This window comes from Lepidochelys kempii, chromosome 16, assembly GCF_965140265.1.
Source record: "Lepidochelys kempii isolate rLepKem1 chromosome 16, rLepKem1.hap2, whole genome shotgun sequence".
Taxonomy (NCBI): domain Eukaryota; kingdom Metazoa; phylum Chordata; order Testudines; family Cheloniidae; genus Lepidochelys; species Lepidochelys kempii.
In genome coordinates this window covers 4,044,520-4,066,797 of record NC_133271.1, presented here as the reverse complement: position 1 = coordinate 4,066,797, position 22,278 = coordinate 4,044,520, and the positions used below count along the sequence as shown (strand labels likewise).

Sequence of the window (22,278 nt, the reverse complement as noted above, 5' to 3'; positions counted from 1 at the left end):
AAGAGGAGGACTTGGGTTGACATGTTCAATGAGATATTGCAAGTCTGGACAGTGAGCACAGGGCCTGGAGAGTGGACAGCATGGAGAAGGGCAGACAGGAGAGAGGCCCAGGATGCCCAGCTGGAAAAGGAGAGGAAGATGCAACATGACATAACGGTACTTCTCAAGCAGCAGACATGGAGACTGTAGACCAGACTGTAGGCAACCTTTCAGAAGTGGTGTGCCGCCAAGTCTTCATTTATTCACTGTAATTTAAGGTTTCGCATGCCAGTAATACATTTAAACATTTTTAGAAAGTCTCTCTATAAGTACATATAACAATAGTTTAGTTATATAATATAGAAAGTAAATAAGGTCTTTAAAATGTTTAAGAAACTTCATTTAAAATTAAATTTTAAATGCAGATCTTATCAGTTTAGTGTGATCCTTTCCCCTTGCTGAGTTTTCCAATGTCTGGCACATATTTGGATATTTTAAGCTGCACATAGGCTTCTGAGTGATCAGTTGTTAACTGGCTCCAAGAGGGACAGAGGACAGATTTCATGTGTGCAAAATATCTGTTCACACAGGTATGTGGATCCAAATACTGAAAGCATTGCAAATGCAATTTTCTTCAAACAGGTAAATTTCACTGGCAGGGACGTCCAGCAGGTCAGAATAGAGGCCCCATGATCTTTCTCGGTAGCTTCAAGTGCACTCTGCAGATCTCCAAACTTTGGTGCCCACAATTCTGAGCTTTTTAACTGAATGAGCTGCATTTCAAAATCTTCAACACCCATCCACTGAAATACAGACAAATCCAAGTCACTTTCATTGAACTTTTCAGGTTTAATTAGAAAAGAAAGCTTTGGGCCAAATCCCTGGAAATCTTGAAATCTGTCAGAAAATTCTGATTCCAGTTCTTGCATGTGCATTCCAATCTCATCAACACTGACAGTGCAATGTGTGGATAGCTCTTTTATGTGTTGGAAGTAGCAGAAAGTCGAAGTTCAAATATCCCGAGAAAAAACTGCTAGTTTTACAACAAATGCCTTCCAGGCTTCATAAAGATCCAGAACCATTTGCCCTGCACCCTGGAGACAGAGGTTGAGTTCATTTGGGTGAGCGGTGATGTCAGTTAGAAACATGAGCTTACACAGCCTTTTGTCATCATCCACTTCAGGTAGTTTTGTCCTTTTTCTTTACAAAGTGCACCAAAATCTTGCCACAACTTAGCCACCGAATGTTGCTGTGAAGTGAAATGTCGTTATACGCACTGTCCATCTCTTCTAGCAGTGCTTGAAATTGTCTGTCAGTCAAAGCAGATCGAGCAACAAGGAAATTCACAATTCACGCCACAGTATTCATCACATTATTAAGCTCTGAATTAGAAATTTTAGCACACAGGTTTTCTTAATGGATGATACAGTGAAATTTGACTGTCAGGTGACCAATTTGATCTTCAAGTAACTTTACAAATCCCTTCTGTTTTCTGACCATGGCAGGAGCACCATCCATTGTCACACAAGATATTTTTTTGATGTCAACTCCTCGTTCTTCAAAATGGTTTACAAAACTTTCCACTATATCTTTCCCCTTTGTTGTGCTGCGCAGGGGTTTTAGACAACAAAGTTCCTCTTGGATTTCATTGGAAGCACAATATCTTGCAACAACTGCCAAATGTGGAACGTCGTTTATATCCACGCTCTCAACAGCTGCAACGCTAAACACTGCTGTGTCTTTTAATGCAGTCGTCTGCATTTCGTTAATGTTTTCTGCCGTTTCCCTTATGCGTCTCTCAACTGTTCTGGCAGAGACAGGAAGTTCTTTTATTCTAGATATGATCATATTTTTATTTGGCAAATCATTGAACAAAACCTCCGAACTGCTGAGAAAAACTTTTTATATGTTCCCCATCTGTAAACGGCTTTCCGTTTTTTGCAATGCACTGTGCAATCTTGTAACTTCCTTCTGTAGCTTGATTTTTACTTACATTTAAGCATTTAAACACTGCTTTGCTTCTCATATCCTGCTACTGCCTTTTTGATCAATTCAGTATTGTCTGCTTCGTCAAGAAAGGTTTTTTTCGTGCTTCGTTTCAAAATGTCGTCGAACACCTGATGTATGACAAACAACACTTTCACAACAGAAAGTACAAACAGCATGGACCTTCTTTTGAATAAATCCAATTGTCTGTCCAAGAAGGCTGAAACGAACAGACATCTAACTTTGCTTTTTTAGGACCTGACATTTTGTCAAATGTACCCCCCAACTCACAGTGGGGGAAAAAATGGTGACAGCGGGGGCACGCAACATCAAACGCAGTGCGCTGTTCCATGTGGCCTGATATAAGCAGCAAATCAGGACTTAAAAATATCCCAGTGGCACTGGAACAATTTTTAAGGTGGGGGTGCTGAGCCGTGCCCCTTCTTGCCCCTGTCTGCACCCCTCACTGCCCCAGGCTGGGGCCAGTGGGCCTTAGCTGGGGACAGCTGCAGACCACCAGGCCGAGGCCAGGAGCAGAGCCAACAGCGGAGACCCCCGGACCAGTGGCCGGGACCAGCAGTGGGCTGAGCGGGAACCCTGGCTGGTAGGGGGCTGACAGCTGGTACCTAGGGTTACCAGATGAAATGGAGAAAATATCGGGACACATGGGGAAAGCAAAAAAAAAAAAAGCGTCTGGAGCGGCCAAAGCCTCAATATCGGGACAAATGGTGTCCTGACCGTGCATCAGCTGGGACGCGGGACAAAGACCTAAAAATCGGGACAGTCCTGATTTTATCAGGACATCTGGTCACCCTACTGGTACCTCATGCCGGCAGCGGGCTGAGCAGGGCCAGTGGCCGGGACCCCAGACCAGCAGCGGGCTGAGCGGGGCCGGCAGCTGGGACCCCAAGCCGGCAACAGAATGCCACTGAAAATCAGCTGGCATGCCACCTTTAGCAAGCGTGCCATAGGTTGTTGACCTCTGCTGTAGACTGTGCTTGATGCAGGCTTGCCTCCCTCTGCAGCCCATTGAGAGCTCAATATCAGGACATCCCTCTATCCCCTCCAGCATTCCACATGGCATCAGGGGCCGCTGCACTATCCCTTCAACTCCATCCTGGGGGACATTAAAGACTATCACAGCTTCACGTACACTGACCTGTGAAAGCCACGGATGGTGTAGGTGTAGCTAAAATGGACTGGAATGTTCTTTCCCCTTCATAGGTTCTCTTCTTTTTATTTATTAAATTTTAGTAAGTTTAAAATATATTTGTTTTAAAATATAAAGCCATGGTTTCTTTTTTGCACTGAATTCTGTTACAAATGGTCTATTTAAAACGTAACTCATCTTTTAGTTTGCAGCACCTGCTATCAATTGCTTAACAGGTCTGAAAGCAACCAATTGCTTGTTGCTGCACAGTGTAACACAATTCATAGGATCATTCATAAACAAAAGTAACAGATGTATTGACAATCTTATACTCCTACCTGTACAGCAATCACCACCCAATTCCTAAGAGGCCACAAAAGAGCAGGACCAGGTAGAGCACAGTATAACAAAATGCATTACTATGGCTCACTGTTAAAATGGTCTTTCAAAGCCTCCCTGAGCCATACAGCTCCGCATTGAGCTCTTCTAATTGCCCTTGTGTCTGGCTGTTCAAACTCAGCATACAACTGCGCCACTCCACCCCCCAACAGAAAGTTTTCCCCCTTTGCTTCACAGATATTATGCAGGGCACAGCAGGCAGCTATAACCATGGGGATATTTTTCCCACTGAGGTCCAATCCCATGAGTAAACAACGCCAGTGACCCTTCAGATGACCAAAAGCACATTTGACTGTCATTCTACACCTGCTGAGCTGGTGATCTACCAATGCTTGCATAACCATAGAAATGTAGCCCTTTCTGTTGATGTACTCTTCAGCAAGGTGGACTGGTGCCAAATAGGGATATGCATGGTGGCAACTCACTTCTCCACTGTCAGTACAGCTCTCCTTTTGGTATTCCTGTGCTGGAGGGTTGCAGCCAGCTCAGTGCACAGATCCAGCAATGTTGCCTTGCACATACAAAAGTTCTGCAGCCACTGCTTGTCATCCCAAGTCTGCATTACCATGCAATCCCACCAGTCAGTGCTCTTTTCTCAGGTTTAGAAGTGGCGCTCCACCATCTGCAGCTGCTCCATGAATGCCACAAACAACCATGAATTGGTTTTTGCTGTCCCACAGCAATCTGTCCTGCAAGGAATTGTCATGTCCTCCACTGATTTGGTTCTTCTTGCAGCTCTGCAAATACTCTAGGATCCTGCACCCAGTGCTTGCAATGTTTAGGACGATATTGCAGAGCTGTACAAGCTCCATGCTTTTGTTAGAGTTGGCAGACAGCAAGGAGGGCCGCACAGGTTTGTGGGATTTTTTAAAAAGATGCAAAAATCGTGGGATACAGATGACGTTATGGGATGGCAACCGTTGAAAACTGGGAAGTTGATGCCCATGCTTCCAGTCACTCATGTGACTCATTTCATTGCCACCATGCATTGCCAAAACTTCCCAAAAGGCAGTGCACTGGATGGTGGTAGGTTGCACAGTGGGAGACCTCCTCATGGTTCACCGCACTCTGCATTGATGCAGAGATCCCTGGTGAGTACACACAAACGCACACACACCACCGACACAAGGAGCCAAGTATGCACGCATAATAACTGTGGTGGCTTTATGCCAACATAACTTGCGTCAACATGAGTTTGTAGGGTAAACATGGCCCCAGTGACTGTGCTCCCTGATTGGATAGGAGGGCCAACAGATCATTATTTAAGCCTGGTAATAACAACACCCTGATGGATATTCAATGCATTCCACCCCCACAGCTGCACCAGACCCGCTTCCTGTCCAGCCCTTGCTCCCATCCTTCTCTGCTTTTCTAGAGTCTGTCCCTGCCTGCCTCCAAACTCCTGATTCCTAATGCTGCCAGCTTCTTCTCTATTTCTTGGTACACATGGTCATTCCTTGTTAAAATCATGCTTTTTGCTCATCTCACACCAGAGAGTCACCAAAATCTGGCTGTGCGCCCATGACCTGGAAGCAATGTGCTTGGCAAAGGACTTTTTCTGGTGGTGGCCATTGCAAATACAGGAGAAGTTTCAATGTGTTTGCAGCTCATCAGTCAGAATAAAATGAAAGGGTTAAACACCGAGCTGCTGTACTAGAACAAGAGGGGCCACTTCCGTTTCTTGGGAGTCATTTACCGCTTTTGGGATAGAGAGGCTAAACAATACAACAGCGTCAGCTCGCTCTCAGGGACTGAGTCTGGGGGGCCTTGCCCCGGGCCCAAGCTGTGTCCACGCTGCAAAATTATGGTATTTGGGCCCGAGCCCCCAGGGGAACCAGACTTGACCCTTCCACCCCTGTGGAGTTCTGGGCCCAGTCCCAAGTCAGACAGATTTTTGTATAGACTAACAGGGGTTTGGGTTTGCCTCTGGGTCTGAGCCAGGGCTTACATCGCAAAGTGTATGTACCCTAAGTCTCTCTGGCGGGAGCCCTGCTTTGCACTAGTGCCGTGTCACTACACTAGAGGTTTGAACTGATGTAACTGCTGGGGCAGAGTCCCCTAGTCTAGCCAGGCTCTAAAGCAGAGCGGGGAAGTGCCTTCCACAAGGTCACACAGAAAGGCTAGCAGAGTGGTTCCAGCTCCCCAGGGCTGCTGCAACAAGGGAGAATGGAACTACAAATCTTCAGAATACAGGGACTTGCTGATGTCACACAGAGGGGAGCTATTATTCCATCCAATGGCTGGAGGACAGCCGCGCCGCCCCCCCCCCCCCCGCCAACACAGAAGGGCAAGACACATTTCTCCGTCGCAGAAATGGAATATCAGCAAAAACTCACCAAGTTTTTGGCCCAATACTACATGAACGGCAACCAGCACTGGAAACCACATGGGAAACCATTGCTCAACAAGCAGCACACACAGTACCACTGGTAACACTGGACAAGCATGTTTAAAGAAGGGGGATTTTCTCAGTGCCCTCCCATCTGCTGGGGCAGCTCCTGTGCGCCCAGGGGTTCTGCCCTTAGGGTTGGTCACACGCTCTGGAGGTCTTCATCCGCGGGTTTTCATTCTGCCCCCAGAATCATGAGATTCTGATGCTGAGCTCAGGTTTGAAGAGTTAACACAGGTGTCGGGTTTGAGCCATTCGCTAACAGGACAACTCCATGGCAGTGTTAGAGCCCCCTTCCCTTTGGTTCACCAGGAGCTCAGGGGAATGTCACTGGGACATTGTGCCATCCACAGTCAGGTCACAGATTTAGTAAGTCCAGACTGATAGCAACCAAACATCATCACGACCTGGCAGCTGTTCAGTGGCTGGGCAGCAGCGAGGTTGGTGGCCTCCAGTCATAGCCTCAATCTGCTATTTCCACCCCAATGGGCACCCTTGTCTGCAATCCCAGCAGCATCCCCGGGTGACTGAGCTCCATGATTCATCTCAGGGCTGGTGCAGGGAAGATTACCACTGCCTGAAACCAGCACTGCATGCTCTGTCACTCCCCAGCTCGAATTCCCAGGCCAGGCCCTGTGCACAGGGCCTGGGCACAGACCCAGTTCTTTACTGTTTTTTGTGCTGTCCCTGTTGATTCCTGTTATAGTCTGTTTGTGCTGCTCCCCACATGCTCAAAGGTGCACTCTTTGAACACAGCTGGTACGATTCTATTTTATCTGTATTTGAAGCTGGCGTCAGCTCTGTACCTTAATACCCACCTTGCCACTTCTGTGTGTCATGGGGGCAGCTCCTCCCAGAGAGGGCTCAGCACTGCCCAAGGCTGTGGGGAGGGACTGATGCTCAATATGTGTCTTGTTTGCAGGGGTCGCCTGAATAGTGAACCCAGCACGCTTCTGTTACCGCAGATCAGTGTGCTGAAGGGCAGCAGTAAGTACAAGTGCCTCAGATGGCCTAGGCTAGGGGGAATCCAGCCTTGGACGGGGCTGCGGACCAGAGATGAGCTCAAACTGCTTAGCTCAGCTGAGCTTGGGGTGCTCAGATCCGGCATTTTTCCCCGTAGCCATATTTAGTAGGGACGAGAATCTCAGCAGGGATGTCAAGACTCTCTTCAGCACAAGGTTTCCCTGGAGTTTTCCCAGTGAAATGCTTTACACTGTGGCCAGCAACTGATCCTTTTTATTTATTAATAAATGGCTGCTGCAGGGAAGCGGGGCCCTCTTTTCCTTCAGCCAGGCTGGCAAAAGCCCCCGTCCTTCCGTCACCCGTCTCTCCCCTGCTGCCAACCATGTATCCCCTGCCCTACTCCTGTTGGGATACCAAGGAGGCAGGAGTACACTGTGCTGGGTGGCCATGGTCTGTCAGTGGCTGCATTAATCAGGCCGCAAGAGACAGTGGAGACTGGCTCCTTCCCTGCTGAGATTTTGGTCCCTACTCGATATGGCTACAGGGCAAAATGCAGGATCTGAGCACCCCAAGCTCATCTCCGGTTCCTACTGGTCTCCAGGAGCAGGTGCGCCAAGGGGGCTTTCACTAAGGTCTGGGTAGCAGCACTTGGCAGCACCCAGTTGCAGGGGAGGGAGGAAGGTTGGCAGCAGCACAAACAGCCAGGCTCCCCATTTGCATGCCCATCTTTTCAAGGCCAAGGCCCAAGAGGAAGCATTGCTAGATTCCTAAAGTCCAGGATTAGCCAGCCCATGTGTGGGGAGGAAACGTCTCCCAACATTCCAGTGCAACCACAGTCACACACTAAAACACTCTGAAGCTGGCTCTGTCATGGTGGCCCATGGCCTCCGCCACAGAAGAGTCCCTTATGTTTGAGCACAGAGCCCAAGTCCCGGAGAGGAAGGACGTCAGGGTGGGGGAGGCCCCAGTGGTTTGGGTCTAGGATCCAGCAGCCCAAACATACACTGAGGTCACAAGGGAGGTGTCTGCACCCGGCAGCAGACAGCCGTGCCAGGAGCCCACCCCACTGTGCCAGAGCAGGGGGTGTCCAGAGCACAAGGTCTATCAGGCAAGGCCAACCTACGCCGGTCACCTACTGCACATCTCCTGGAGCAGCTGCTCAGTGCGGGGATGTCCCAGCAAACACCCAAAGGCCTGGCTATTCCAGCCTTTGCCTTCCTGGCCCAGGTCCTGCTTCCTCCAGGATCTGCCAAGCTCCATCTTCACCCACCTCTCCTCACAGGGGACCCCTCTCCTCACCGAACCATACCCCCACTTTCCCCACAGGCCTCTCCTCTTCTCCCACCATTCCACTCCCTCCCCCCACGTTATCTACTCCCACTCTCCTCTCCACCCCAATGGGATGGGCTCTAGTTCTGGGTATTTACCAACCATTGGGTCAGACTTCTCCCAGCCAGTGCCAGGGCTGGCCTCTTCTTCCTCCACCCACAGGAGCACCAGGCTCTTGCTAGCACTGAGCTCCAGCGACTTGTGCTGCTGCTGAGTCCAGCTGAGGGCAGCTGGCAGAGGGGCTTGGGGGCTCCTGTAGCCATGAGTGGGTCTATAAGTGCTTAGAAGGGCATAGCATCGCTGTGCGAGAACCACCTCCCACATGCCAGGGCACTGGCTTGGGCTGAACTACCCCAGGGGCGATTGCAAGAACCTGGGGCAGTGCTGAACAAACGATGGCTGCTGGCAGCTGCGCTTCCCCTGAAAGCCCAGCCAGCTCCAGAGCAGCCCTGGAGCGTGTAACTTACAGATGGGGCATGGACCATGCAGCCAGCCCTTTACCCCAATGAGCTTGGCTCCTTCACCATGTTGTGCTGTTTTCCTAGGATATAGAGAGGCAATGGATAGCCGCCCGCCTCTGGTCATCAATGTAGATAGCCCTGGGCCAGCTGCCTACTCGCCATCCACCAGGAGCTGCAGGGAGACCAGTGCTCCAGCCTATACCTTTGGGAGGAAGACGCCCCCTAGAGGTATTCAGTGGGATGACCTGCTTTCAGTCACTGACCAGATGTTTCCCAGTGTGTGTCTGAACAGCACCTAGCACCATGGTGTCCTGGTCCAGGACTGGGCCTGCTACATCCTACCCCAACCCAAACAATACTGGTATGCTTAACTTTTTGCCCTGGGATGGGGAGTAGTGAATTGCACAGCTGTGGCTCTTCAGGTGTCTGTCTGTCTTGTGGAAGTGTTATTTCAGTCCGCTCTCCCTACGTCCTACCAAGTGCTTGTATAGGCGGAGCAAAGGGCTCCTGGGTGAAGGGAGCAGCTCCCCAGACTTACCCTTTGCTGTTTGTTTTCTCCAGAGGGGGGAGGCCGCAGATCCTGGCAGAAGTCCTGGTTCCAGAGCAAAAGCCCCTTTACCAGGAAGGCGGATTTTAACACAGAGAGCAATGTAGGTGATGCTTGTTTATTTCTCTTTGGTTGAATCTTTACAAATTCCTCTCCCCCTCCCAGAGCTCAGACTGGAAAAAAACAGGAGGGGGTATTCTCCCAGGCTCTGTCCTCCACCAGCCCACACATCTGAGACCGAATGAGCCACCAGGGCATAGACTGTGTTTCTCACCCCTGTGTGCAAAGAGCCTCCATTGTAGAGGAAAAAGATTATTGCATGGGCCTGGACCTTGTGCAGCCATTCACAGCAGTGCAGAGCCAATGCAAAATGCTTGCCCTTGGGAGCTGGTAGCATTTTACATCCACTCTGCATGCGTCTTACACTTGTGTAAATGACTGCCCAAGGCACAGGGCTGGGATGGACAAGGCTCAGACTTGAGTTGAACATGTGGCCAGCAGGATGGCACAGTCACATGGGGAGGACACTTCAGGCAGTAGGGGGAGCAGATGGCAAAGAGAGACAGTGTAGGCATAGCATTTAAAGAGCTCTATATGACCTAGCAGAACTGGAGCAGCCTGGATCCAGACTGCTCCTCTTCACTAACGATCACGCTGGCCATCACTTTAGCCACCTATGACCTCAGCCTTTCCGGTAACTGAGGGGTCCCTGAGTGTTCCAGACCCTCTTTCCCCGTAGACCCACAGTGCACGAGTCTCCCTGATGCTCCTGCAGAGGGATCTGCCCTTCACAGTAATGTCTGTTGCTTTACTTAGCACTGTGCTTTGATAAGACTAACTCTGTTCTGGTAGTGGCCGTCTCCATTCCACTACACGCAGGCCTCGACCCTGGGCCCCCGGCAGGCCAGCAGACCAGGGTACCCGAGCTACAGCATTGGGAGAAAGGGGAAATTCAGCCTTGTCAGCAAAGGTGAGTGTTCTGATCAGGGCCATAACCAGGTGGGGTGAGCAGAGCAGCCGCCCACAAAGCCATGGGGGCAGAAAAATGACAAAAGCAGTATGGGGTGTAAATATGCTCTCACCCTGGATGCTAAAATGCCCAGTTATGGCTCTGCTATTAACACTGACTCCTCCCAAGTTCCTGTGCCCAGTAAGGTAGTCTCCTCTTAGCTCTCTGACCATCTTCCCCAGCACAGCTCTCTGGGCTGCTGTCAGACCTGCATGTGCCCTTCTTGGGGCAGCTAAGGGCCTACACTTTATTGCTATGGGTGGGTCCCTCTCTTCTGTCTAGCTGATCTCAGTGCAGCTCTCAGCATTAGCAGTACCCTGTTGTTCAAGGCCTCATTTAAGGTGGAATCTCCTACCTTTGAGGTTTTTAAGGTCAGGCTTGACAAAGCCCTGGCTGGGATGATTTAGTTGGGGATTGGTCCTGCTTTGAGCAGGGGGTTGGACTAGATGACCCGCTGAGGTCCCTTCCAACCCTGATATTCTATGAAGCCTGCTTCCCCAGCACTGTTCTCTAATAGTTTATATCCTTCTGTAACTCTCTAGCTGTCCCCCATGTACACAGAGAAGAGCTAGCATTTTACCTCTTAAAAGGACATGGTCAAAGTATTTTTTTTATTTTTTCCTTCACCATTGCTCAGCCTTGTAAAATTTCACCCACTCAGCTAGGGGTGTGACTTGACAAGGCAGGTAAAATACACATCGAACCAAAAATCTGTTTGCTCAAACACAGCACTTTGTTGCTGTAGAGCCACATGTGAACACAGGGTTGCACAGTGTAGTTGGTTGTTGAAAAGTCACACCTGTATATTATGGGAGCTACGGTCCTAGGTCCTGATTCTATGCTGTTAGCAAGATGATAGATAGGGCAGACCCCAACACCACTGTCTCTTCAAAGAGTCTCCAGGTTTTGTTTTAGTCCTGAGTTTGGTATCATACTTTCCCATTTCTTTTTCCAGATGCTCAAATTGATCCAGCACCAAATAAATATGACACAACACCAGCATATTTCCAGGTGTTGCAGACCTCACCTTCTTACACTATAAGAAACCGGCCACAGGGGACTCATCAATGGGGCACTTCAGGTAAAAAAAACATCAAAGCCCTGTGCAATTAAATCTATTACTCTCTGGCTGTATACACACTTCACCGTGCAAGCTAAGCAGCAGTTTGCTACAGAGCAACTAACTTCCTGCATACTCCCTGCGTTATTGCAATTGTCTCCCCTATTCTTCGTACCATATTCCCATTTCTCTTCCCCTCTGAGATTTTTCAGGGGAAGGGATGGAGCATACAGATGCCATTCTTGAAAACATGGGAGTAGGTTGTGTCAAGCTGGACACTGATAATTTCACACTCATGGGTGATAGCGAAACACCACTGACAGAAAAAACTGATTAAGCAGAAGTTCTGTTTTGAGGATAAAACAGGTAGCAGCAGCCAATTTGGGGGGCCACATATTTTGTCAAAGCTCATTATGAATTGGGAAACATTGTTCCATTCAATGTGGGAAAGGACCCACAGCAAAACAAGCAGCTTTGGCATAGTCCAGTGGTTCTCACTATGGGTCACGACCAATTTTTCTGCACTAGGGCTAGTTCTGTGCTGGTTTAAAAACAAAATCACCCCTCCCCCCATTACTATAGTATCTAAAGTGAAGTGTAGACCTGACCTTAGTTGGTATTAGGACCAGAGAATTTTCAGATTTACAAGGTTTTCAAAAGAGTTTAGCTCCCCTTTAGGTACCTCAAGAAGTAGTCAGGTTTTTAGGATTGCTCAGCATCCCCTTGAAAATCTGACCGAACACAGGAATTTCTCTCCTGAAAAGGGGAACTGAGATAGAAAGATAGAAATAGGGACTGCTCTGTCCTAATCCCAGCTGACGTGACCTCAGCAGCCAGCTTGGATAAGTCACTTGAGCTGTCTGACTCAGTTTCCCCTTGTAAACTGAAGAGGTGAGCCAGGGTGGGAGGCAGCACATGTGCTAGGTTACAGTTGCAAAGCATTTTGAGCTGCAGTTGACTAGTGTTCATATTTAAGAGATCATGATAGCACTGCACACACACTATTGTAAATCCTTCCACGGGCACATCCCTTACTTTCATACTACAGCGAGAAGAGGCTGTTCTAGCTCAGAAGTTACCCAGCAAAGGCTGCATTGGGTTTTCAGTTACAAGTTGTAGCCTGGTTCAGAAAGTTAGACTGTATAATAGCCCTGATAGGAGTGGATGTTACACCGAGAAGAGGAAGCCAGGACAAAGATCATGTGGAGAATGTGGTTCTTACAGATGGTCTAAATATTTAGAGGAATAAATCCTATGCTGGTAAAACTGCCATTGTCCAGTGTAAGTGAAAATGGCCCTTTGTAAAGTTACTGGTGTAAAGGGCAAAACGCACTGGGAGCGTGCTCAGCTTCAGAAGTTTTACAACCACTGCTGTTCCTGCCATTCATGTACAGGGCTATTGTCATTTGCAGATACCCAGCCTAATTGTAGAATGGCAATTTTAAACACACTGGAAATCTAGCCCTTCAGACGTTCAGTTTGAGTTAGTACTTTTCCACTGAAGTGGTAGTTCGCATATTCTAGCACTTCTGCTCCTGCACCAGATCTTCGTAGCTGGAACATTTAAATCAAAACATGCAGGCTACAGCATCTGAATTTCATTAGGTCTGTATACACCTAAACCACCCTGCCAGACATCAAGGGGAGCAGAAGCAACTATGGAGTTGTTTTTTACAGCAGTAGGTGAAATCTTAAAGCTCACAGGATGCATTTCACATGCTAGTAATTAATTCATGGACAGCACTAAGATCCTGTTTACATGTAGTTAGGAAAGCCACGGGTGATGGGGTCCTAATGTCTATCTGCACATGAAATGCAGAGCAGAGACTCTTAGAGGAAGCCTTTTAGTACCAAGAGAAGGGCAGATCGTCCACAAATTTAAGATGTACCAGCTGCTGGGTTCTCTTCCTTTCAGGAAACACACCAGGACCAGGATCATATGATGTTGAGAAGGGGCACATAGCTCGTTTGCCCAGCTGCCCAAGTGTCATCATCCAGGGCATCAGGAGACCTAAGAGACATGAAACCGGGCCCTTCACAACTCTCTGAACAGGAGCTGCAAAGACCAAATAACTTTGCTCATTTTCCATCTGCTTAACAGCAGCCCATGTAGTGTGTTCATCTAAAGAGGCTCACAAAGTTAACACAGACTAAGATTCATTATGCAGTGTACTCTATTACTAAGTCACCTCCCTACATGGATTCTGATCTGAAACAACCTGTTTATTCAGAGAGAGAAGTACAAGCCCAGTACACCTACGAAGCTTGGAGCTGTACTGTAATAATGGGTAGCTTTTGCTGTTAGAAATTGAGGATGCTAATGTTGACCAGACACACATTTACAAGTAATAAACCCTTGAAAATTGAAGTTTTGAATTGGACTAGGTACCTATTACACACTAAGAACCAGGGTGCCTGTCTTCACAGACGCTCAAGCAGAGGACTTTGGGAGCACTCACTTTTTACCTGTTACTAAAACAGATTTGTCTAAGTATATTTAACACGGCAGGGTGTTCAGGAGTAAATTTCCATTTAAGATGGAAGTCATGTAATGTCAAGATCATGCTGTATCCTGTTTCATCACTACCACAGGTGAAAGCTTCATAATTTAAATGCATTAGCTTAAGCTAGCCACCTGAACAATCTGCTTGCAGGCTGTATTACATTTTATGACATGACTGCAGTTCTCCATAGCCTACACATGCAAAGGTATCAGTTATTTATGCCCTTCTAGCTGTTAGGTACACATAGCACTAGCATAAATTAAGATTTGCACAGATTTACTATTCTGAATAAACCACCTGCTCACAAGGAATACATCTATTTATGATGGCAAGTTTTAAGAGGGATAGGAGTTGAGAGGCAATCTCCACTTTTAACCTTTGTAAATTTCTGTGGCATGTTTTCTCCATTCCAAAATGCAGGGGTTGTCTCAAGGACAACCTCTTAGTGTAGGTACTAGATATTAGTTCAGTGTGGGACCAGAAAAAAATCCTGTAATCTTGATGTGGCAGAATACAGATTGTCTGGAATCAACCATGTGTTTAGATTCCAGCATTTTGCACCTTCAGATGACAACCTGGATCCTGTATTTAAATTACCAGACCACTCTCACTCAATGCAGGTTTTATTGAGGTTTCCCAATTGTCACAAAAAATCTTAATCAGCTTTCATGTTGAGAGTTCTTGGTTTCTGTCTTAGCTCTGTTGAAAAAACAAAACAAGCCTCCCATTAGTAAAGAGATATTTTGTTCTTAGACAATGCTAGTCAATTTCAACTGAAGTTTGAGACTTACAGCTGGGCATTCTATTGTGCCACTGTTGATGTCATCAATGACATCATGAGGATGCCTGCCATCAATATTGCAGCCAACAGACTGAGCAGTTCCTAGAATCTCCTTAATAGTTCCTGTAACAGAGAGACTGCATCTTAGACCACCTCCAACACAGTGGTGACACACAGACCAAGCCTGACTTGCTTTCAGAGTTCAGATTTTTCCATTGGGGGAAAAAAAGTGTCCCTGCTAGTTACGCTGGTAGCAGCAGGTCAGTGATGTACAACAGCATGTTAATTCCTGTGCATGTCTCCCTCCTGGTGGAAGTCTGTTAAATACTGACCTGTTTGATGAATGGGTGCAAGGAGGCTTGGCATGTGTTATATGGGAGGCTCCTCTCCTGGGGTCCAGTGACCCCAAAAAATTTCTAATGGAGGTGCAGACCCCTTTGGAAATCTTAGGCATAGTCTGGGGACCCCCAGGGATCCATGGATCATAGGTTGAAAATCACTGCCCTATGCCATTTTTCTATCTATACAAGCCATAACCTCCATCCCCAGAGGTCTGCAAGGTACATTAGCAGGATTCACTGCTGAGGGCATAATGAGCATATCCTGGAACCTGGGTCTCCTGCATCAGTGCAGCACACTGTCTCCTGGGTATGTCAATCTAGAAAGGCCACTGATGTTTCAGGACAGGAAGGTACATGGGACCTTCCAGAAGGACATTCATAAGTTCCCTTCGTATCCCCTTTCAGAGCTGACTTGGCTGAATGTATCTCAGTAAGACAGGCCTGTTACTAAGCAGGTCTGACCTATTTCTAAGACTAAGGTATCTTGATAAACTGAATCAGATATGGAAGCTACTTATATTGTAGTTTAGGAAGCTAGCTAATGCCCAGGTATCTGTCAGCAGGGGACGGGCTAGTCCCCTTTGGAAACAGACTGCACTGTGACAGGGTCAGGAGTATGGGGGGAAAAAAAGTCCTGCCATGTTCTGCCTCTGCCAGCTTGACTGTCCATGCTCATGGATCTACCCATTCACACCAGGAAATATAAGTGAAAACCTACAGCAGAGGCTGAGGTTGCTGGAATGGAGCCCAGAGCTGCAGAGTAGGCCAGCTAGTGGGTAGACAAGCAGGATGAGGGGCTCTGCAGCCCATCTGAGTTCAGAAGGCAGAGCTGGTTCAGGCACTCAGGACCAGCCTATGGCAGCCACCGCATTAGTAACCCCCTAGCAGCATACTGCTCTTACCAGAGAGCTCCCGGGCCAAGGACCTGTGCCTCATCTGGCGTGCAATGTTTACTATCTCATCAAAGCTGACACTGCCACTGTGTTTAACTGTGAACAAAATCAAAACACCAGTGAGTCCTCTGAAGAGCAACAAACAAATCTGTTCAACATCTCAACCCTGGGAGTGAAGAGGGTAGGGGGACAGTATAGCAGCACACTCATTCCTTGGTTTATCATCTGGTGTTCCCAGACTTTGGCACAGAGTTACCCACAAAGAGAATAACTCTGTTTCCTAAGCTGGTGTTTTCTATCAGCTCACCACTGGATTGTACCAGGCACTTCATACTAGACAGGTACAGTGGCAGGTGGCTGTTTTACTGAAGTTTTTAGACCAAACTCCAGGGGTTCTCAAACTGGGTGTCCTGACACCTCATGAGGTTATTATGTGGAGGTCACAAGCTGTCAGCTCCAAACCCCACTTTGCCTCCAGCATTTATGATAGCATTAAATATAAAAAATGTGTTTTTAATTTGTAAAGGGGGTTTGCACTCAAGAGGCTTGCTGTGTGAAAGCAGTCACCAATACAAAAGTTTGAGAACCATGGAGCTGGTCATAAAAGTACAATGATCCACAGGCAAATCATTTCAATACCCTGCATCCTAGGGAGTAATTTCCCCTTCAGATAGATCTTGGATTGTACTTCTGTGCCTTGCAGGTTGAAATCGTGAAGTGCTTCACAACATTAATGAAGCCCCACAATCCCCTACAAGGTTGGCAAATATTCCCATTTTGCAGAGGAGTAAACTGGAGGCAAGCAAGTTAAGTGACAGCCAGCTAGATCTGGGCTGGCTGGCTGCACCACTTAGCACCAGTGACCAATGGAAGTTAGCAAAAAAGAAAGCTTACTGTTCTTCTGCTTCTTCCTGTCACGAGGAGGCTCCTTGAGGGCTTTGATGATCAGGGCAGAGGCAGAAGGGACAACCTCGATCTGATTGGGGGAGGGGAACATGTTTTCTTTAGGAGATACTGAGGTCAGAAAGCAAATCCAGAATGCTTGACAAATATCAGTCTTGAAAGAGCTAACAGCCTCCAACTCACACAGAACTATAATAAACCTAAATGCATTGTATTTACTAGAAAATAATTGGGATCACCCTCCCACCTGTGTGTACTCGACATGCTTGTTACTATTCTTCTCTATGGGAAGACGTGTGATTCAATGTTCCCAGCCTTTCGGCACAGAGCTCTCCACACATAGAATAGCCCTGCTTCCTAAGCTGGGGATTCCTCTCAGCACACCACTGGAGTACACCAGTCACTTCAGTACAAGACAGGTATGGTGGCGGGTGGCTACAAGTATACTGAAGAGTAGTTGGAATATTCCAGTTTGGCACAGTGTTTCCCTGGTCTAAAAACTTGCTCTCCACCCCATCTCCAGTATCAGCCAACAGTTCCCCCATAGTAGTCTCTCAGAGTGTTGTCATGGTTCCAAGACCAATACAATACCAACCCTGGCAGACTGATGAACTCATTTGTTCCTCTCCATTCTATTGTCATTAACTCTGACAGTCAGTTTGATGCCTGCTCTTGATTCAGACACACCACTATTTCTGAGCACAGTGGCACACACAGCATCTTTAGCCTGGACAGCCCTGAATTATACACTGAAATGCAGCTGCCTCTGGATGGTGGACCAGAGACAGTTCTGGCATTGGATACACCCCAGCTCTTCAGAGCCTACAGAGATTAGGAAGGACTTTGTTTTTAAGGTCTCGTCCAGGAGACCCCCACACAGTAAACTGCATGGAACTCATTTTATCTACCTCGGAAGGATGAAGGGCTGAGTCAACCCTGCCGGGATTGACACTTGTGGTTCAAGCAAACGCAGGTGTTTCAAACCTGGCGCTTCTCCCACCAAGCCATCCCTTCTGGCGTTTAGTACCTGAGCTTGCCTGTTCTGGATAGTGAGTTTCACGGTGATCCTCAGCCCCTTCCAGTCACCTGTTGCCTTGGCGATGTCATCACCAACCTTTTTGGGAGACTGAAGGCAAGAACAAGCATTTAATTGATTATTTTCTCTTCAGAGAGATTTTCCAACACTCATTCGTTTGAACTCCCGTATTATGCTGTACACTTCATGCCCTGTACCGGCAGTTATTTTTATTGCTGTATTTGAAAGATTCCCCTCTTCCCAAACAGCTAAATTCACTGATGTGAGCAAATACAAACCCTTCTGTGTATCTCTGAAATCTCATGGAGAGAGCAATGCCTCAGCAGAGCGAGCCACAAACCCAGAGTAAGTGGCAGCAAGGACTGCTAGACACACACATTAAACAGCTTTCTGCAGTTTTTCCTCTGCCTTAACTGGCTATTTGCACCAGTCCACTCCCACCCTCAGTCATTTCCCATGCCTAATCACACTTCTCACTCCCTTCAGTGGCCCTTCTATTTTGCTAAATTCCCCCCCTTTTCAAAAAGCCCATCTCAAAACCAGGGCCCCCCTCACACCCAGGGAGGTGCACTAACATGTTCACACACCACACCCAAAGAGATACAATAGCCTAGTTATACAAAAACAAGGCTAAGTTCAATTTCTTGCAAGTTTGCTCTCTGCCCAGTCACAAGGAGCAAACTCACATCCATGGCAAAACGTAAGGCATTTTAGAAGAGCTAACTCCTTTTATGTTGATCAACTGACCAGTTTACAGCCTTAGCAGTCTCTGTAAAGAGGGCTCCCATCTAAACGGGAAGCGGGTACACTGGATTCCTGTACTTAAAGAGGCAATTGACTCAGTCTAGCTCAGGACTCTCACATTTGGAGCTCAGGATACACGGTTAGATTTCAGCTCATGGCTATCCTGTAGGGGGGTTTTAGAGGTTCACGTTAGGACAAAAATCTCTCGATTAGACTAAAGTAACTTCACCCTAATCATCCCCTTCAGTAGCGCAGCCATCCAGGCATCAGTTACAGACAGTTTCAGCAGCATCTGCCAAGCACCTGGTAATACCGCGAGCGACACAGAGCAACCCCCTCCCAGCGCCACTCACCAAACCCAACGGGCCGATTTTAGGCGCCAGAGCGGAAGTGGCGCCGACCTCCCCGCCGGTGCACCTCAGGAACACTGCGGAGAAAGCGAGAGAGGCGTCAGGGCGCTCGCGCCCCCCGCGGGCGCAGAGCGCGCCCAGGCCGGGCCCCCCGCGGGCGCAGAGCGCGCCCAGGCCGGGCCCCCCGCGGGCGCAGAGCGCGCCCAGGCCGGGCCCCCCGCGGGCGCAGAGCGCGCCCAGGCCGGGCCCCCCGCGGGCGCAGAGCGCGCCCAGGCCGGGCCCCCCGCGGGCGCAGAGCGCGCCCAGGCCGGGCCCCCCGCGGGCGCAGAGCGCGCCCAGGCCGGGCCCCCCGCGGGCGCAGAGCGCGCCCAGGCCGGGCCCCCCGCGGGCGCAGAGCGCGCCCAGGCCGGGCCCCCCGCGGGCGCAGAGCGCGCCCAGGCCGGGCCCCCCGCGGGCGCAGAGCGCGCCCAGGCCGGGCCCCCCGCGGGCGCAGAGCGCGCCCAGGCCGGGCCCCCCGCGGGCGCAGAGCGCGCCCAGGCCGGGCCCCCCGCGGGCGCAGAGCGCGCCCAGGCCGGGCCCCCCGCGGGCGCAGAGCGCGCCCAGGCCGGGCCCCCCGCGGGCGCAGAGCGCGCCCAGGCCGGGCCCCCCGCGGGCGCAGAGCGCGCCCAGGCCGGGCCCCCCGCGGGCGCAGAGCGCGCCCAGGCCGGGCCCCCCGCGGGCGCAGAGCGCGCCCAGGCCGGGCCCCCCGCGGGCGCAGAGCGCGCCCAGGCCGGGCCCCCCGCGGGCGCAGAGCGCGCCCAGGCCGGGCCCCCCGCGGGCGCAGAGCGCGCCCAGGCCGGGCCCCCCGCGGGCGCAGAGCGCGCCCAGGCCGGGCCCCCCGCGGGCGCAGAGCGCGCCCAGGCCGGGCCCCCCGCGGGCGCAGAGCGCGCCCAGGCCGGGCCCCCCGCGGGCGCAGAGCGCGCCCAGGCCGGGCCCCCCGCGGGCGCAGAGCGCGCCCAGGCCGGGCCCCCCGCGGGCGCAGAGCGCGCCCAGGCCGGGCCCCCCGCGGGCGCAGAGCGCGCCCAGGCCGGGCCCCCCGCGGGCGCAGAGCGCGCCCAGGCCGGGCCCCCCGCGGGCGCAGAGCGCGCCCAGGCCGGGCCCCCCGCGGGCGCAGAGCGCGCCCAGGCCGGGCCCCCCGCGGGCGCAGAGCGCGCCCAGGCCGGGCCCCCCGCGGGCGCAGAGCGCGCCCAGGCCGGGCCCCCCGCGGGCGCAGAGCGCGCCCAGGCCGGGCCCCCCGCGGGCGCAGAGCGCGCCCAGGCCGGGCCCCCCGCGGGCGCAGAGCGCGCCCAGGCCGGGCCCCCCGCGGGCGCAGAGCGCGCCCAGGCCGGGCCCCCCGCGGGCGCAGAGCGCGCCCAGGCCGGGCCCCCCGCGGGCGCAGAGCGCGCCCAGGCCGGGCCCCCCGCGGGCGCAGAGCGCGCCCAGGCCGGGCCCCCCGCGGGCGCAGAGCGCGCCCAGGCCGGGCCCCCCGCGGGCGCAGAGCGCGCCCAGGCCGGGCCCCCCGCGGGCGCAGAGCGCGCCCAGGCCGGGCCCCCCGCGGGCGCAGAGCGCGCCCAGGCCGGGCCCCCCGCGGGCGCAGAGCGCGCCCAGGCCGGGCCCCCCGCGGGCGCAGAGCGCGCCCAGGCCGGGCCCCCCGCGGGCGCAGAGCGCGCCCAGGCCGGGCCCCCCGCGGGCGCAGAGCGCGCCCAGGCCGGGCCCCCCGCGGGCGCAGAGCGCGCCCAGGCCGGGCCCCCCGCGGGCGCAGAGCGCGCCCAGGCCGGGCCCCCCGCGGGCGCAGAGCGCGCCCAGGCCGGGCCCCCCGCGGGCGCAGAGCGCGCCCAGGCCGGGCCGCGCAGGGGGACGCTCCCCGCCCGGGCACAGGGCTCCCCGGCCGCCGCGGCCCCAGGCCCGGCACCTCACGGGCCGCCCCGCACCAACGTACCGACTTTGATCTCGTTGGGGTCGAACTTGGGCGGCATGGCGGCGGCGGGCCCGAGGCGGATGGAGCCGGATCCGGGACGCGAGACTCAGGCAGCTCCTGCCACCTCCCGGCCTAGGGCAGCGCGCACGAGAGGCCGGAGATGCCGTCGGCCGCACAACATATACTAGCCGAGATCTCGCGAGACCCATGCAAGCCACACCCGGCCGCCATGTTAGGGGTGGGCAAGAGCCTCCAGGAGGGCGGGGGATCTGGCCGCCATGTTGTGTGTGGGCAAGGCCCCCAGAGGCGAGCTAGCCGCCATGTTAGGCGTGGGCAAGAGCCCCCAGGAGGGCGGGGGATCCGGCCGCCATGTTGTGTGTGGGCAAGGCCCCCAGAGGCGAGCTAGCCGCCATGTTAGGCGTGGGCAAGAGCCCCCAGGAGGGCGGGGGATCCGGCCGCCATGTTGTGTGTGGGCAAGGCCCCCAGAGGCGAGCTAGCCGCCATGTTAGGCGTGGGCAAGAGCCTCCAGGAGGGCGGGGGATCCGGCCGCCATGTTGTGTGTGGGCAAGGCCCCCAGAGGCGAGCTAGCCGCCATGTTAGGCGTGGGCAAGAGCCTCCAGGAGGGCGGGGGATCCGGCCGCCATGTTGTGTGTGGGCAAGGTCCCCAGAGGCGAGCTAGCCGCCATGTTGGGGTGGGCAAAGCCCCCAGCCTAGCTCGCACGGTAACGAATCCCCGTCTAGCTGCAGGTCCCTGGGACTCCGGATCGCGAGGCGGCTCGCTGTGCGGGCGCCGCCCGCTCCGCCCCCACCGCTCCCACGCCTGGGCAGTGGGGCGCTCTGGCCTCGCCTCCGTGGCGGCGCGGTCAGGTCATGTGACCCCGCAGCCGCGGGGCGGGGAGCCCGGAAGTCCCTGCGGTGACAGCGGAGCGCGGTGAGTCGGGGGGCGAGGTCGGGCGTGAGGGGAGCCCGCCGGGGGCTGTCGGCGGAGCTCCCCGCCGGCCCTGGCTGTAGCTGCCCGGGGTCCCGGCGGCCGGGCCGGCTGCCCCGCCGCGAGGTGGCCGGTCCTGTGGGGCTCCCCCTGGCCCGGGGTTTCCGCGCTGGGCTGCGGCGGCCGCCCTTCTCCCGGCCCGCCGCGCGGCCTGAGCTGGGAGCGGAACGGCTGGGCCTGGCGTTCCCCTCCGGCCAACTGCCCGCCAGCCCCCGGCCCTGGCGAGAGGCCCCGTCCTGCCTCCGAGGGGTTGACGGCCGGCTCGGGACTCGTCAGCGCCTTCAGATCCCGGCTGGCACGGTCGCCGCTTGCACGTCGCAGGTGCAGCTTCGCCTGGTCAGCGGCGAGACGTGCACGTACACCCAGAAACCTGTGACAAGAACATTATTAAGGTTGGAAGTTCAGGCATGACTCAAAGTTAGGCAATGCCAGTATTCAAGCTGGAAATAAGGCGTAAATGTTTAACAGTGAGGGACGGTAATTAACCACTGGAACAATTTATCAAGGATTGTGGTGGATTCTCCATCGCT

General features: G+C 52.8%; 2 protein-coding genes and 2 non-coding genes across 8 annotated transcripts in view; 1 reads left to right on the top strand and 3 right to left on the bottom strand.

Moving 5' to 3' along the window:
- Window positions 1-14,381: 14,381 nt before the first annotated feature.
- RPL12 (ribosomal protein L12) lies at window positions 14,382-20,920 on the bottom strand. 2 transcript variants are annotated; one of them, XM_073314472.1, is made up of 7 exons: window positions 20,782-20,920; window positions 18,828-18,901; window positions 17,722-17,820; window positions 16,686-16,767; window positions 15,801-15,887; window positions 14,568-14,680; window positions 14,382-14,475 (listed from the first exon to the last, which is right to left on the bottom strand). In XM_073314472.1, the coding sequence occupies exons 1-7, from the start codon at window positions 20,816-20,818 to the stop codon at window positions 14,470-14,472; spliced, it is 498 nt and encodes a 165-aa protein (XP_073170573.1). In that variant the 5' UTR covers window positions 20,819-20,920; the 3' UTR covers window positions 14,382-14,469. The 2 variants fall into 2 exon arrangements, with proteins under 2 accessions (XP_073170573.1, XP_073170574.1); XM_073314473.1 differs by lacking the exon at window positions 15,801-15,887.
- On the bottom strand, window positions 16,018-16,145 carry LOC140899453 (small nucleolar RNA SNORA65). Its single transcript, XR_012155338.1, has one exon. It is a non-coding gene; the product is annotated as a small nucleolar RNA SNORA65 (small nucleolar RNA).
- On the bottom strand, window positions 16,997-17,126 carry LOC140899454 (small nucleolar RNA SNORA65). Its single transcript, XR_012155339.1, has one exon. It is a non-coding gene; the product is annotated as a small nucleolar RNA SNORA65 (small nucleolar RNA).
- Window positions 20,921-21,416: 496 nt separating the features above from the next.
- Window positions 21,417-22,278, top strand: part of LRSAM1 (leucine rich repeat and sterile alpha motif containing 1) — a 61,826-nt gene continuing 60,964 nt past the window's right edge. For 2 of the 4 annotated variants that reach the window (XM_073314467.1, XM_073314463.1), the window contains exon 1: window positions 21,419-21,691. The gene's annotated coding sequence lies outside the window, so the exon portion shown is untranslated. The other 2 variants (XM_073314468.1, XM_073314465.1) reach the window with 2 other exon arrangements.